The 15,349-nt window shown below is 39.5% G+C and overlaps 1 protein-coding gene across 4 annotated transcripts in view; it reads left to right on the top strand.

Moving 5' to 3' along the window:
* Positions 1–13,054, top strand: part of RNF213 (ring finger protein 213) — a 208,271-nt gene extending 195,217 nt beyond the window's left edge. For 3 of the 4 annotated variants that reach the window (XM_069064114.1, XM_069064116.1, XM_069064113.1), the window contains 9 exons: positions 991–1,126; positions 1,533–1,616; positions 2,321–2,501; positions 2,782–2,983; positions 3,391–3,468; positions 4,374–4,568; positions 6,139–6,228; positions 6,352–6,533; positions 11,100–13,054. In XM_069064114.1, the coding sequence (XP_068920215.1) occupies positions 991–1,126; positions 1,533–1,616; positions 2,321–2,501; positions 2,782–2,983; positions 3,391–3,468; positions 4,374–4,568; positions 6,139–6,228; positions 6,352–6,533; positions 11,100–11,253 (1,302 nt within the window). In that variant the 3' untranslated portion in view covers positions 11,254–13,054. The remainder of the gene's footprint in view (positions 1–990; positions 1,127–1,532; positions 1,617–2,320; positions 2,502–2,781; positions 2,984–3,390; positions 3,469–4,373; positions 4,569–6,138; positions 6,229–6,351; positions 6,534–11,099) is intronic. The other variant, XM_069064115.1, reaches the window with a different exon arrangement.
* The last annotated feature ends 2,295 nt before the right edge of the window (positions 13,055–15,349 follow it).

Genomic DNA, 15,349 nt, shown 5'->3' with positions numbered 1-15,349 from the left:
CTTCAATCTTGAAGTGTTTGTGGCAGAGTCCCAGGGGGGAGGAAGGGCTCCCCCATGTCACACTGCAACATCTTTGAAGCATTTGAGTCATGGATTATATGTATGTGGTGGCTGACATGAGCACATATTGGTAGAGTTCCCAGGAGCCCAGAGAGCTATTTGTCTGTCATTCTGAGAATCCAGGAAAGAGGATATAAATAACTCTCTATCCCTAAATTCCAGAGGTTAAACTAGATTGTACCAGCTCTGTTAGAAGGAAAATATGGTGTTCCTAACTTGAATCCACTTGCATTTCTATTTTCTCTGTTATATTTTCTCCAGGAGTTGTATGAAATGAGTGTGCATTCTGTTATGAAAAATTAGAGGAGGCCTATTTCTATTAGAAAAAAATCATCAGAAACTCTAGCTAATAAATCACCCTAAGCCCATTGTTTCTTGCTAGTACACATAGAGAGGCTGTGTGACTTCATAGAGAAAAAGCCATCCTCAGAGCCAGGAGGGTCTGGTTTCAAGTCCTGCCTCTTTCCCATCCTGGCCTTGTGACTCTGGACAAAGCACTGAACCTCTCAGGATGCTAGCCAAATCTCTAAGACGATAAGTTGCAGAGAAGGTGCCTGGCCTGTGATGGCCAAGAGGATTCTCTGTGCCACTGAAATCACAGATCTGGTGCTTATTCCTATTCCTGCATCTAGCTTTATGAGAATAGTGGCCCTTCATCACCACTAATAGATCTTAATCCTGTCTTGCTCTAGCAACAAAGAATATTTAAATCCACTTCTTTATGATCTTTGTTTCTCTTCTGTCTCCTACTTCAAAGCTGAGCCACTACACTGGCACTTTTTTCCTAGTTTCAAGCAGGCCTCCTGTGACAAAACATCATGCCAAGTAGAATATTTATTAAATTAAACTGAGTCAGCCTCAGCATATCTCTTCTTCATTATAATTGCCATGTGACTTAGACTGTTCCTGGGTGGTCTTTTCCCTTTCCAGGAAAGGGAATTGAGGCTGGTGAAATTCTTACCAGAGATATTGGCCCTGCAAAGGGATTTGGTGAAAAGATTCCAGAATGTTTCAGATGTTGAATACAACACAATCAGTGGTTTCCTTAAAAGTCACTGCTATTCAGGTAAGTGTCTTTTCTAAGAATAGGCCAAGCCTATGTTTAGGAGTAAGAAATAAAAGAATCTGGTAGTTGGGGCAGTTCTGAGTTAAAGAATACTCCTGTCTTCTGTTTTGTAGAGATATGATGTACCTTGATTCCCCTTAAATAGTCAGGGTTTTTTCAATAGCTACCATTCTCCTTACCCAGTTATATTCCATTCCACTATCAGTAATAGGTCAGAGGCATTAGACTTTTCTCCCATATTCAGTTCTAATTCTTTGCTCATCATTGAAAATTCTAGTGGTGAATACACGATGGTGCAAGGTCATGGATTTCTGTGTACTTTTGCATTATTGGCTTGTCTTGCTATAAGTTTCCCTAGTATGAATAAGTACCACAGTGGGACATCCATTTGTTAATTGTTTTATAGAAGGACTGAAACGCTCATTTCAAAAACAAATTGAGGTCTTTCTGTCTACATGGAACAAGCTGAGACGATCACTGTATACAAATGGTAAGTCATTTTTGTCCTTTCATGCTTAGCTTGACATGAAATCCATACATGTTGTCAGCCTTTCTCCCTTCTAAGTATCACCTCACATGCCTCTAAACCTGAAAACATGATACTTTTGTATATATATGTTTTACATCCATAGTTGTTGATAGTCATGGTTGGTATCATGCCAAATAATTGAATACATCTGAAAATCTCTGAGCTCTTTAGAGAATATCAGTTTGAAGTAGAATTCTAGAAGAGAAACTGAAAGCAATTTGAGATCCATTGTCTAATATATCCCAAATTCATTGTTGTAGGAAAATCACAGGATCATAGGTTAGAGCTAGAAGGGACCTTAAATTAAAGGTCATTAAGTTCAAGTCTCCCCCAATTCCTTTCCATTGAAACCTAGAGAGGGTTCAGTGACTTACCCAAAGTCACACAGGTTCCATATAGCAGAAACAGGCTCTAAACTTAGGTCTTCAGACTCCAAATTGCTTGTTCTACTGTATCTACAGTATCTGTACAGGTTAAATAAGAAAAATAAGTAGAGTTTCTCAAGATGAACAGATTGTTTGTAATTAGGTCTGCAGGCTCCGTCTTTAAAAATACAGTGTCTCTTCTCCTAGAACCTATAGCACTGGTAAACTCCCTAAAGTTGTTACTGGGAGATAGTTTTGGGTCAGATACCTCTTCTCTAAGACTGTCCTTCTCTGTCAAAGGTGAAATTAAGCTACCTAAAGAGTACTGCAATGCTGACTTGAGTCTGGAAGATGAGTTTGAGGTTCTCCTTCCACGTCGACGGGGCTTGGGCCTTTGTTCTACTGCTTTGGTCAGCTACTTGATTGCTCTTCACAATGACTTGGTTTATACAGTGAGAAAATACACCAATGAAAGCAGTAGGTGGGTATACAGCTCTATGGGAAATGTCTCCCTCACACCCCACCATAAGCCAGGATCTGTAGGACTTGTGACAGAAGACATCTTGTATTACAAAATTTCTTTGAGCTTTACTTACTTGCTTTTGCACCTTTCCCCAATACTTGTGTTTCAGCTTTATTTTTTAAACTATAAGAATACTAAAAAGGGACTCTTAATTTTCCAAATCATGGCAGATATATTTATTGATTGTTAGTCACTAAATATTGTGGGGTGAGAATTGTGTTATCTTTTTTTCTTCCAGTTATTCTGTTAACTCTTGTGAGGTGACTGACCTGCACGTTATCAGCTATGAAGTGGAGCGGGATTTGACCCCACTGATTCTGTCCAACTACCAATACAGTGTGGAGAAAGGTAGAGAAACATTACAGCAATTTGACCTAGAGAAGATTCAGAGACAAGTGACCAGCCGATTTCTCCAGGGGAAGCCACTCCTCACCCTACAGGTAAAGGAAATGCTTTTAGAAAGTAGTCCATGCTCCTGTCCACAGCAACCAACTATGGTCCAAGTCAGACTGTTGACACTTACAGAGAATTTTATGTCATTCTCCCTAAGCTTCCTACCTCTTCTCTTTATATAGTTAATGACCCACAACAGTTCTAGTGTGCTGCATTGAAATCTCTGCCTGGCCTCTGGAGCTAGGCTTTATGCTGGATCTTTGTAGGTTGTTTGACTAAATATAGAAACCATGTGGCAGCATTTAATGCCATGCTTTGTATCATACTGACATAAAAGTTGGGTCAGTGCTGAAAGTGTAAATTTTAGAGTCCCTTCCTACAAAGAGCAGTATCTGTCGCCTGATTTCCAGCTCCATCATTAATATCTAGCATATTCTCTCCTTTCTCCAATTAGGGACTACCTACCCTGGTTTACAGACATGACCGGAACTATGAACATATCTTTATGGACATTAAGAACAAGATGCCTCAGGTAATACTGTTACTATTTCTGTTAAGAATAACATCTTAAATTTACATAGCGCTTCAATTCTTAGTGCATTTTTTATTTCAATTTAATCTCTCTATGGCTGTGTGCCATTAAACCTGGGGAGAGCAGATTTTATTTCCTCCATCTTACGACTGAGTCTCAGAAAAGTAAAGGGACTTGCTTCTGAACTGTAATTATACCCATTGCTCTTTCACATTATCCAGTGGTCCATATTTAAACAAAAAAAAAAACCAAGAAGCTTTATTGTTTGTCAATTAATCAAAGCCATTTACCTGATTAATATTTGAAGTGTTAGACTACACTATCATGCTTTTGCCTACCATGTAAGAACTAATACTTCAGCAGGGATCTGTAACTGTTAGTATGGGTATTTCCTCTGGTGATACAGATTTAAGTCCTTGCATGTTTTAGTAGATGGTCTTAAGAGTTGGCGGGATCAAAAAAATTCATTACCCTGTGCCCAACTCCTCCAAACTTACGTAGGCTTGTCCTTGGGTGACAGATTCAGTCTATCATTTCGTCCATATAAAATCACTGACATTTGTATGGTGCTTTAAAGTTCACAAAATGCTTTTCATACAATATCTGATTTACCCAAAACTTTCTCAGCTGAGCCAAATCTTCCAGGGCCTTGGCTCTGCTGGCACAGCTTTTGAGAATGCTGGGTTAACAATGAGGCACTGAAACAGTTCTTCAGGGTACGAGTATCATGTATGCTGATGTGAAAGGATTTATTAATCTCCCACTGCTTTGAATTCTGGATACCATTCTCGGGCTCCCTTGTGGAATGTTAGTCCCAAATTAAAGCCTTAGTGGGATGGGAGGGATCTATATTATGCATCAGAATCAAGAGACCAACTAGTCCCATTGTATGTTCTCGTTTCTAGAAATCTCTCCCCAACTCAGCCATCAGTACCATCAGTGGTCAGTTGCAGTCCTATAGTGATGCCTGTGAGGCACTCTCTGTTGCAGAAATTACTTTGGGATTTCTGAGCACGGCTGGGGGGGACCCTGAAATGCACCTAAATGTGTATATCCAAGACATCTTGCAGATGCATAATCAGACAACTCCTGTGTTAAAGGTGAGTCTTGGACTTAGGCTTGGCTGTCCTGAAGTCCAACCTAGCAAAAGCATTCCCAGTCATAGGTGCCACCTTAAACCAAGGGTCCCCTTAGAATAGACAGAGGGGGACAGACCCTATCCATGGTAAGCCAACAGCATTAGTCAGTGACCCCTGTGCAGAGTCTTAACCCTTTCGTATATCAAGTGCAGACAGTAGATAAAAAATAGACCTTGTGGTTAGTTCTTTTGGAGTTGACAGGCTAGCTGAGAAGATAGACAGCCACACTGGGATATAATTTGATACTATCTTCAGAGGTTTTTTTCATTGGACTTGTGATGTATTTGTTATAGGGAACTCCCAGTGAGAAAACTCTATCTATCCATGCAGATCAGTACCTGCTCTCCAACTTAAGAGTTTTAAAAAATTGCTTGGGGCCCTGAGAATGACTTGCCTAGGGTCATAAGACTATTATGTGCCAAAGGCAGGATTTAAACCTAGGTCTTCTGATATTAAGGCTTGCTGTCTATCCATTACACCACATTGCTTCCTATATTAATATGGTACAAATGGAAACCATGAGTGCTAAGGGCACTTGTTGTAAAGGGAATCCTTTATCAGAATCTGTAGGCCTGGTCAATGAAATCTTCCTGGAAGGAGGTGATCTACTTGCTGATTCTTGAACTTGTCATTTCACTTTCTGATCCTCTACCTTTACTTCCCTCTGTACTTCAACCTCTTAAGAAGCTCATGCTTCCCACCTCTTGGTAAATAGGTGATAGACTGCAGATACAGAATGAAATACAGGTTTTCAGATGGAACCGTTGGAACAGAAATTTGTTTTATTTTATTGTATTTTTGTTAGAAGGGAGTAATTTGAGGTGAGGGTAAGTGGGTAGTGGTAATGAGGGATGAAAAGGGAAGAGATGAAAACATCAATGACACATTTTTAAAATGCAGAGTGGGGTTCAGAGGGGTATACAAATGAGCAGGGCAATATTGCTACTGCCACATATAACATACATTAAATGGAACAGGTTCTATGTAGCACATTTGGAATTTCATGTACAATCCCAATTTTCTGGTCTTCTTTTAGTATGGAAATGGCTGATTATGTTGATTTTCTACTTAGTTTTTTAAAAAGAATCCTTAGCTATTGTTAAGGTTCAGCACAGGCACCACTTTCCAGGTTCCCCCTGTTGTTAGTGATCTCTCTCTATCAAATAGTCAATATTTTTCTGTTTATTTGTTGTATAACCTAGAGGAACATAAACTCCTTGAGAACAGGGGCTACTTTCCATTTTGTCTTTGAGTCCTCTTTCCCTAGCACAATGCTTTGCACGTAACAGAGCCTTATTAAGTATTTGGATTGGTTCTGAGCCTTGTTTTAAAGGAGCAGTGCGAGGATTAGTGCAGTGAACTGAGTATGGCATTCTGGCTCTAGGAGAAGGTAGGTAGACAGAATCAGAGAGGGACAGGATATGTGTTGGAGGAGATAAGCAGATAAATGTGATGACATTAAGGAATAATTGAGATAAGATGAGATGATAAATGCCCTTTTAATTTTTATCCAACTTTTTTTCTCTCTTAGGCTTTAAGTAGGTGTCAGTTAAAGCACACCATAGCCCTATGGCAGTTCCTTTCTGCTCACAAGTCTGAACAACTCCTAAGGCTTAGAAAAGTAAGTTATCCTATCTGCTCAGGTGATTTCGAGGCTCATTTGGATAAAATTGGGTAAAGTTTCACACTACTCTTCTTCTCCCTCTTCATTTTAAACTTTTCATTTATCTCCATTGAATTTTAGGATCCATTTGGGGAAATTAGTGCAGCATACAAAGATGACCTTAGTGCTGAGAATGCTAAACTCCTCAACACTTTCCTAAATCAGGCTGGGCTGGAAACCTTTTTGCTGGAGCTCCATGAAATGATCCTCTTGAAGTTGAAGCACACTCAGATTGAGGGGGAGAACTTTAACCCTAAATGGAGGTATGGCCTGAATTGGAAATCAAAATGTCTTTTTATTACTGATCATGGCTTTCTCTCTGAAATTCCATTTTGTCCTTTATTTGGCTGATTGTATGTTGTTTCCCCCATTAGACTGTAAATTTTCTCTTCTTTTTTGTTCTTTATTCTTTTTGTTTTTGTTATATTTTGTACCCCCTTTGATTAACACCATGCCTGGCACATAGTAGTTACTTATTATTTATTGACATAAGAAAAAGGAAAAAGCAACTGATCTAGCAAAATAAAAGGCTTTTCACATAGGAATGAGTTTCCTGTGGCTTTGCCCCTTGACACCCTAGGTGTGACTTGTATTTATAGTATAGGGCATCATCTTCTTTGCAGGTAGTGGATTACACTTCATTCATGGTACATTGTCTCTAGTAATCTATGAAAATTAATGATAACATCCTTTGAATATATTCCTAATCTTCAAAATAAGGGTGGGTATTAGACTGAATGATCTTTTTTTTTTAAAAGCAATTGGGGTTAAGTAACTTGCTCAAGGTTACACGATCAGTTATTTCTGGGTGTGGTGCTAAGTATCTGAGCCCGGATTCGATCCCCAGGTCATCCCGACACTGGGGCTGGTGCTCTTACTCACTGTGCTACCTGGCTGCCCCTGGACTGAATGATCTTTGAGGTTCTTTTCAGCCTAGAATTCCCAAGATCCTTTGGTGCTTGTTGAATGTTTTAATGTTCAGTGTTCTAATGGGTGAACCTACCTTCTATAATCCTATAAGCCATGAACCAGAGTACAGAAGTATAGTTTACAGGTTGATGTAGACAAAAGATACATTGTAGGAACTGGACTTTATATAATCATGTAATTCTGCTTTTAGTACCTCTTTGGTGTTTCTCAGGATCCATGATTTTTAATATCCTTCTTCCTGTGGATTGCAACCTATTCTCATCCAGTTCTTCCCACAAATTGTCCGTAAAGGACCTACCCAACATGCTGAAGGCCTTCCCTTGGATCATTTAAGATTTTATTCCTTCCAGTATGACACTTGGGCTAGCCACATTTTATTGTTCTCTCTTGCTATACAGCTGACCCCATTCCTTTTCTGATCATACATTTCTAGTTTCATTTATAACAAGAATGTCAGTATTGATATGGCTCAATTCCTCTACTCTTATTAATTTGTTGGTAACTGGACAAAGATCTCATTTTTAGACTCTAAACAATTACATAAATTAATAATTATAGATGGTCTAAGCTTAAACCATCAAGTTTTTAATACACTTTCACCCTTTTTCTATCATCTCCACTGGGAAAGCATAAAGTGACTGCACAGAACTGAGGGCCATCATATATTTTTGTTTTGGCAGTGGACATAACCTCACTTGATTCTTACAATCCTAGGAAGTATTTGCTTTTATTAACTTTGGTTTACAGTTGGGGAAACCTAGGATAAGAGAGGTTAAGACTCATGGTTACATGGCTAATAAGTATCTGAAGCAAGATTCAAACCTGGGCATTTCTGATCCCAGGTATAACACTCTTCACTACACCAACGCCAAAGAATTCATTCTAGTGGCCAACTTGAGTGTGTTGAGCCCCTCTCACTTTGACTAGCCTGGTCCTTAAACAAGAGAGTTAGTAGGTGAACTATTTCTAGCTTGGTACAACCCATCAGAGCTTACACTCTGTTGACAGACATAGCCTTTATTTTTTTATCTTTTAAACTATATTTTTCTATTTATTTCATTAAATATTTCCCAATTACATGTAAAAAAATTTTAACATTCATTTTTCAGAATGTTGAGTTCCAAATTCTCCCCCTTTCTCCCATCCTTCCTTCCTCCTTGAGAAGGCAAGTGATTTGATATCAGTTATACACTTGAAGTTCTGCAAAGTATATTTTCATATTAGCCATGTCATAAAAGAAAACACAGACAAAAACCCCCCAAGAAAAATAAAGTTTAAAAAGTATGCTTCAATCTGCACTTAGAGTTTATTAGTTCTGTCTTTGGAAGTGGATAGCATTTTTTATCATGAGTCCTTTGGAATTCAGGCATAGCTTTTAAATGTCTAGAGATAACTCTTTGCCAAAGGAAAGCATAAGAAATAAGGTTTTTGTAGAGGACTTTATATAAATACCTGCAATATTAGAAGGCTGAAAAGACCCCACAGAATCCCATGCTATGAATCATTTTTATCAGCCCACAAAGTCTTTTTGGGTATTGTCTTGATTTTGTGAAGATTACTTATTTCCAGAATCACATTTATAATGGCCTCCCACTGATTTCATCAAATAGGATTCTATGGAGCTTGTTTGGCACTTTCATATTTTATATCGATTGGTGTTTATATGAAAAGGAGGCCAACCTGACATATACACAGATGCTCACATTTGGTGAGGTCTTAATAGGGGAATAGGAAAAAGTGCACATGAAAAGCCATATGCTTTGAACACAAAGTTATCTTTGCTGGCATATAGTACTATAACATGTAGACTCTCCCATTAGAACTTTGACTCCCTCATTAAATGACTTAGAAGGATTCATAATCAGTCAATCAGTAAACATGCATTAAGCACCTACTATGTGGCAGACACTTTGTTAAGTGGTAGGGATACAAAAAGAAGGCAGACTACAGTCCCTGCCCTCGAGGAGTTTCACAGTCTACTGGAAGAGCTTACTCTTATTCTCCCCTCACCTGTATCAGCAATGCCATATTCACAATGCCTATAGAGATTACAAATATGCTGATATAATTATCCATTAGAAAATACGTCATGTTTGCCATATGAGGAAATAAACTAGAAAATTTATTAAGATACCAAAAGACTGAGTCCCAAAACCAGAAAGTGAAAGCCATCAGAGTAGTTATGACATTGGCACAGATAGATAAAGTAGAAAGCACCCACATTTTCAAGCCTTTAAAACAGAACAGGCTACCTCAGGCAAAGGTCCTCCTCTCCCCACTCACAGCAACCACCCAGCGTCCTGGAAGAGCGCTCCCAGCAGCTCCGGCCCCTGGCAGTCCTCAGCAGGAGTCCTTAGCAGAAAGTCCTTAGCAGTTCTAACTCAAAAAGGGCTTCGCGCTGCCACTGCCTCTGCTGCTGCCGCCGTCACCACCACCGCCAGCCACCGAAGGGACGCTAGCTTGGCTTCCGCTTCCTCTTGCTCCGCCCCTTCCTGCTACGTCAGCAAGTCCAACGGGGCATGGAAGATCTTTAAATCCCATAACCCTTACATCACCCCAGCACCAAGTAGGGTGCTGTAAAGTCAAGCACAAGCAGCTTTCCAGAGGACTGCTGCTGTGAACGGCTTTAAGTTTCTGATTACATAATATAGCAAACTCTCTATTTACTTAGCAGTAAATTAAAGCAAAACATTCACAGAAACCAAAGTACAGCATTCACAATGTTATAACATAACAGGTTATCACTAAAGTAGCCACATAGTTTTAAACAAAAGATACCATTCAGTAAGTCCTTAACTTGGTCATCCTTAAGGAGCAATCCTCCTTAAGGGACACAAAGTACAGTCATTCAGTAAGTCCTTAACTCAGTCATCCTTAAGGAGCAGGCCTCCTTAAGGGACACAAAGTACAAAGGTCAAAGTTCTCCAGCCCTAAGTCACAGTAAATCATGATCTGAAGTCAGCATTAAATACCCAAGGAGAGTTCTTTTCATCTTGACTCTGAGAGGCTGACTTTAAGACTCCATGGTTCCTCTTCCATGGTCCCAGTTCCTGCCTGAATCTACCCAACTGTCACCTGGATTCAAAGGTAGGCAGCTCTTAGTTCCTCATCCAGCTCTTTGTCCAGTTCCGGTTCCATATTGAAGCTCACAGTGTCCAGTCCACCTCAAGTCCTTCACAGTTTCTGTTTCTGGGAAGACAAAGCTTAACAGAGCCAAAACAATATTAATACACATTGCCGGCACCATCATCAATTCATTATCTGCCTATGAAATCAACACAGACCCACCAATAAGGTGTGATAACTCAACACAGATCCGTCAGCATAGTCCCAGGACCTCTGAATCCCTCCTCCAGGACTTCTGTAAACAGACAACAAGCAAATCCTCTTTCAAGGCTTCTGGTAAGGTCTCAGGGCTTCTGTACAAAGTATCACAAACAAAAATCAACACGAACAGAACAGAAAAACAGAGTTCCTGGCCACCACAAAGTTCCCCTTCTCAATTCTGCCACCACAAGTGGTCTCTTCTCAGTTCTGCTCTTTTCTAGCTTGGGCTTCTCCTTATATATGGTCATTAAACTCCTCCCTGTTCCACCCCTTCCTGTTGCATCAGCAACAGGGGTTCACAAGTTCTGTTTCTTAACAAAGACTTGATATAATCGTGGACAAGGCTTAAAAGAAACTTGAATTGAAACAAGGTGCTAAATAATTAAATAGCTGAAACAAGGTACTAAATACTTCTTTGCTTACCATTATAGGTGCCTTACCCATTAGTAGATATTTAATAAGGGTCTGTGGAATTGAATAGACAGGTAAAAATTTTGTAAGCGTATTGATTTCTTTTAAACTGTTTGCAAGGTTATTTTTAAATTTCTTTTCATTGTTCATCTGTTTTCCAGCCTAAAAGAGACACTGGTGAGTTACATGGAAACCAAGGAGAGTGAAATCCCTCCAGAAATGGAATCTCAGTTCCCAGAAGAGATCCTTCTCTCCCATTGTATTGCTGTATGGAAAGCTGCTACTGGACTTAAACAGGATCGCAGACTTACATAGATTTCTTTTTGTAGCACTATCTTCAGAAGAGACTCTTGGAAAAAGGGCAAACTTCCCTCTGTCTCCCTCAACTAGGAAGTGAAATTTGTTGTAACAGAGAGTTTGTTGCCTCTGTGAGTGCTTGGAAGAGAAACACTTGGCACAGCAGTAAATTTCAGGACCAAGATTTGCTACATGAGCTTGCAACCTTCAGTACTCTGGGAGTTAAGCTGTTTGGTGAATGTGAGTGTATTCCAAAACTCCACTCCCATCCACTTATGAGCATTGTTCACAGGAAGGCCTGAATTCAGAATGACTTGAAACTGGAAATAAGCCATTTTCTTTGACATTCTGGAGTAGACAGGTTGCAGAGTGGCTTGATAACTTTGTAGTAATGAATAAGAACTTATACCTCTGACCCTTTTAACCTGTTTATATGTAAAGCACACACCCACCAGTTCAGACTTCAGCTGCCCCCAGCTACCACACATCTAGGAGGAAAAGCTTGTCCTTTTTCAGTTCATTTTTCCACTTCAAGGTGTTTTATCTGCACTCACAGAAAAAAGTGACTTCTTTTTCTCTGGAGTTTCTGACAGCTTTGCCATTTAACTAATTTAGAGGATGACAGTCTGTTTATTTCTTCATCATCTTCTTGCAAATGCAAAATAATCCAGAATATTTTGTGAGTGCCTTAAGACTAAACAAAATCTAAGCCAGACCTCCAGATATAAAAATACAGCCAAGTTCAAATTGGTAATAGCCAAAAGTGAAAGCTTAACCTTGGATCATGATAGGGTAGGTTTGAGTCCTTGTGGGTAATTCTTAATTTTCTGGCAATTGTGTCAAATGAATTCAGTATAGAAATCTAAACTTCCTTTGAGTGCAACCTCTTTGGGTCTTAGTTCTCTTGCTTTAGCTGAGAGAATGTACAACATCAGCCAGAGTTTGCAAAGAAAGAAAAAGACTATTAAATTAGCCCTGATGTTGTGCTGCTTTCTTTTTCTGAGTTCTCTTCCATATTTCCTATTTCTAGAAGCTTAACAGTTGTATTTGAAATATTAAAATTAAGGTTATGACTCTAGAGTTAATGGCAAATGTGCACTTTTTAAAGTAATGTTCTAGTTAAGTTCAGATCCTGAACTAGTCAAGATAGTTCAATAAATTTAACAATATACATCTTCAATAACAGTGGAAAGAATTGCTGAAGGAATACCACTTTTAGTTAATTTTCTAATTTTCATTGTTTTAACACTGTTATGGATGTTTGAATAACTGGGGTATTCAGAATATACAGTAAAGTGCTCTGATTTGTTAATAATCTGTTTGGAAGCACTTGGCTATCTACTGATCTGACAATACCAGGACTATATAACATGATTATCTGCACCTCTAATTTCCCACTGGATGTATTAATTTAACTTAACTTGATACCTCAGTTGAAATAGAATTAATTTTAATTCTTCAGACCACAACTAGCATCCCAACCTGTTTTCAGTTCCCTAGCTTGGTGCTGTCCCTACCTGTTACTTGTATCATGCCTTAGCTGCAGCCATTTGTTTACAGGTATCTGGTAGGAGCCTGAGTAATGTTGCACTGAAGACCATATTTGTTGGATTCCCCTCCTACCCCTTCTGATTTTTATGAAGGACTTTTCTATGAAGGGTTATATGTTTTTTTTTTATTCTTCCAAAGCCTTAACTTTGCTACGTAGCTTTGTCATGATGTACATACAAAAGTGCATATTGACCTAGCATATGGCAAAAACAGACTTTATTGTAATTGTTATTTCTGCTTTAATAAACCTGATTTTTTTTTTTTGCTACTAAGATTCCTTCTCATTTGGAGCTGAGTGCCTGTCAATGGCAAATGGAAAGTAACTAGAATTCTTGGGAGGATTCCAGTTTTAAGTGGAAAATTCCTTGGAGAAGAATGAGAGGAAATATAGGCAAATCAAGCTGTGTACTAGCCATGTTGGGAATAGTAACTGAAATGACCCATAAAATTTGCCCCTCCATTAAAAATGAATGCAGCTGGTTATAGTGAAAAAAGCCCTGCACTTGGAATCAGAAACTCTGAGTTTGAATCTTGGATTTGCCACTAACTGCTTGAATAGCACTAGGCATGCTACTCTAATTTTCTGTTTACTTATTCATAAAGTGGATGGCAGGCAGAGGAGGGATTTTGAGTTTTGCTTCGGGCATATTGAGTTTGGGATATCTGTGGGACTTGGACTTTGAAATGTCCAGTAGGCATTGAAGATTGAAGATGATTGAAGCTTAAGGGAGAAAAATGGGCGGAATATACAGATATTTGATTTATCCACATAAATAGTTAATACAACCCATGTGCCTAGAGGAACATCCTTTGTGAGGGGGTTGAGTACGAATGACCTATCAGCAAAGAAGGCTGAAAATGAGCAGACAGGTAAGAGGAAATTAGGAAAGTAGTACACAGAAAACCCAAAGAAGAGGAGGAAAGAGTGGTCAAAAGTGTCAAATGCAAAAGAAATCAAGAAGGATGAGAACTAAGAAAAAACTATCAGGACAACTTAGAAATCTTTGGTAACTTTGTAGAGAGCAGTTTCATTTGAATGATGAGGTATTGAAGCTAGATTTTCAAAGGTTTGAGAAGTGAGGAGAGGAATTGGGTTCAAATGGGTATAGAAAGCTTTTTCTAGGAGTACATCTGAGAAAGGTAGGAAAAGTAAGGTGATAGCTTGAGGGGAAGGTAGGATCTAGTGAAGATTTTTTAAGAATGGGGAGATAGGCATGTGTAATGTAATACCAAGCAAAGGCAACTTCCCAGGTTCGAAATACCAGCATAGGTGCTCTCTATTTTATTCAGTAACAAACCCAGAACAGAGAAGATCAAAACATGACATCATTCAAAATACAGTATTTACTAAGTATGATTAAATAATCTCCAAGTACTACCCCACCCCAGGACCTTCCAATCATTCAATCAATTACAAAGTCTCTGTTCTAAATACTTCTCCACCCCTAGGCTATACCTTAATTAAGTCCACCACAAAGCCCCTCTTCTCAAATGGAGATTAGTTTCCAAACATAAGTAAAATACATTCATTTGCTCAACCATAGAACACAAAAAGGTCAAAAGTTCCCCACCCCTGGATCACAATTGAATCTACCCCAGAGTTACATCAAGTTTAAACACAGCACTTAATACCCAAATGGAGGTCTTTTCTTCATCTTGACACGAGGCAAGTTCTCAGCAATCTTAGTTCCTGGAGAGACAAGGCTTAGCAAGGCCATAAGATACATTGCCAGTCCCTTCATGAATTTATCCTCTGTCTGTAGAACAGTCCTAGAACCCCTGAACACATTAGCAAAGCCCTCTCCCAGGATTTCTGTAAACATACAACAAGAAAATCCTTCTTCAGGGCTTCTGAACCAACAGAAAGGCTCCCAGACCCCTGCAACAACAGCACTGTCCTTCACCAGTGGACAGTATTCACTCTGTCTGCAGGACAGTCTCCAGACCCCTGCAACAACAGCACTGTCCTTCACCAGTGGACAGTATTCATTCTGTCTGCAGGACAGTCTCCAGACCCCTGCAACAACAGCACTGTCCTTCACCAGTGGACAGTATTCACTCTCTGTCTGCAGGACAGTCTCAGGGCTTCTTAGTGAACAGCCAGGTTCCAGGACTTCTTCAACAAAAGGACTGTCTTTCACCAGTGGACAAATCTGGCAAAATAACATCAAAACAGACAGACAAAGTACCAGCAAAACAGCCATGTCTCCTCAGTCCTTGGCAGCTCAGGGGGCAGGTCTCAAAAGTCCAGGGCAATTCAAAGCGGCCACCAGCAATTCTCTTAGCCTCTCTCTCTCTCTCTACGAGGTGCTGCTTCCAAAAAGATCTTCCGCCTCTCTCTTATCTCTCCAAATCTACGTCACCAGCTCCTCCCAGTTCAGGACTTTCTTTTCACATCAACAAGTCCATCCCACAGGTGGGATTAACAAGCTCTGGGTTTTAACACAATCAATTTGAAAACCAAGCCAATACAGGGGAATCTTTAATTGCCATTACTATCACAACCTGTTGGGGGGATGTTAACAGAATGAATCCTTTGTCAGGTGTAAGCTGGACTTCAGAC

Source organism: Petaurus breviceps, unplaced genomic scaffold, assembly GCF_028583685.1.
Source record: "Petaurus breviceps papuanus isolate PSGF00001 unplaced genomic scaffold, PetGlider_PUasm1.0 90617, whole genome shotgun sequence".
Taxonomy (NCBI): Eukaryota; Metazoa; Chordata; class Mammalia; order Diprotodontia; family Petauridae; genus Petaurus; species Petaurus breviceps.
This window is presented reverse-complemented; position numbering and strand designations above follow the sequence as displayed.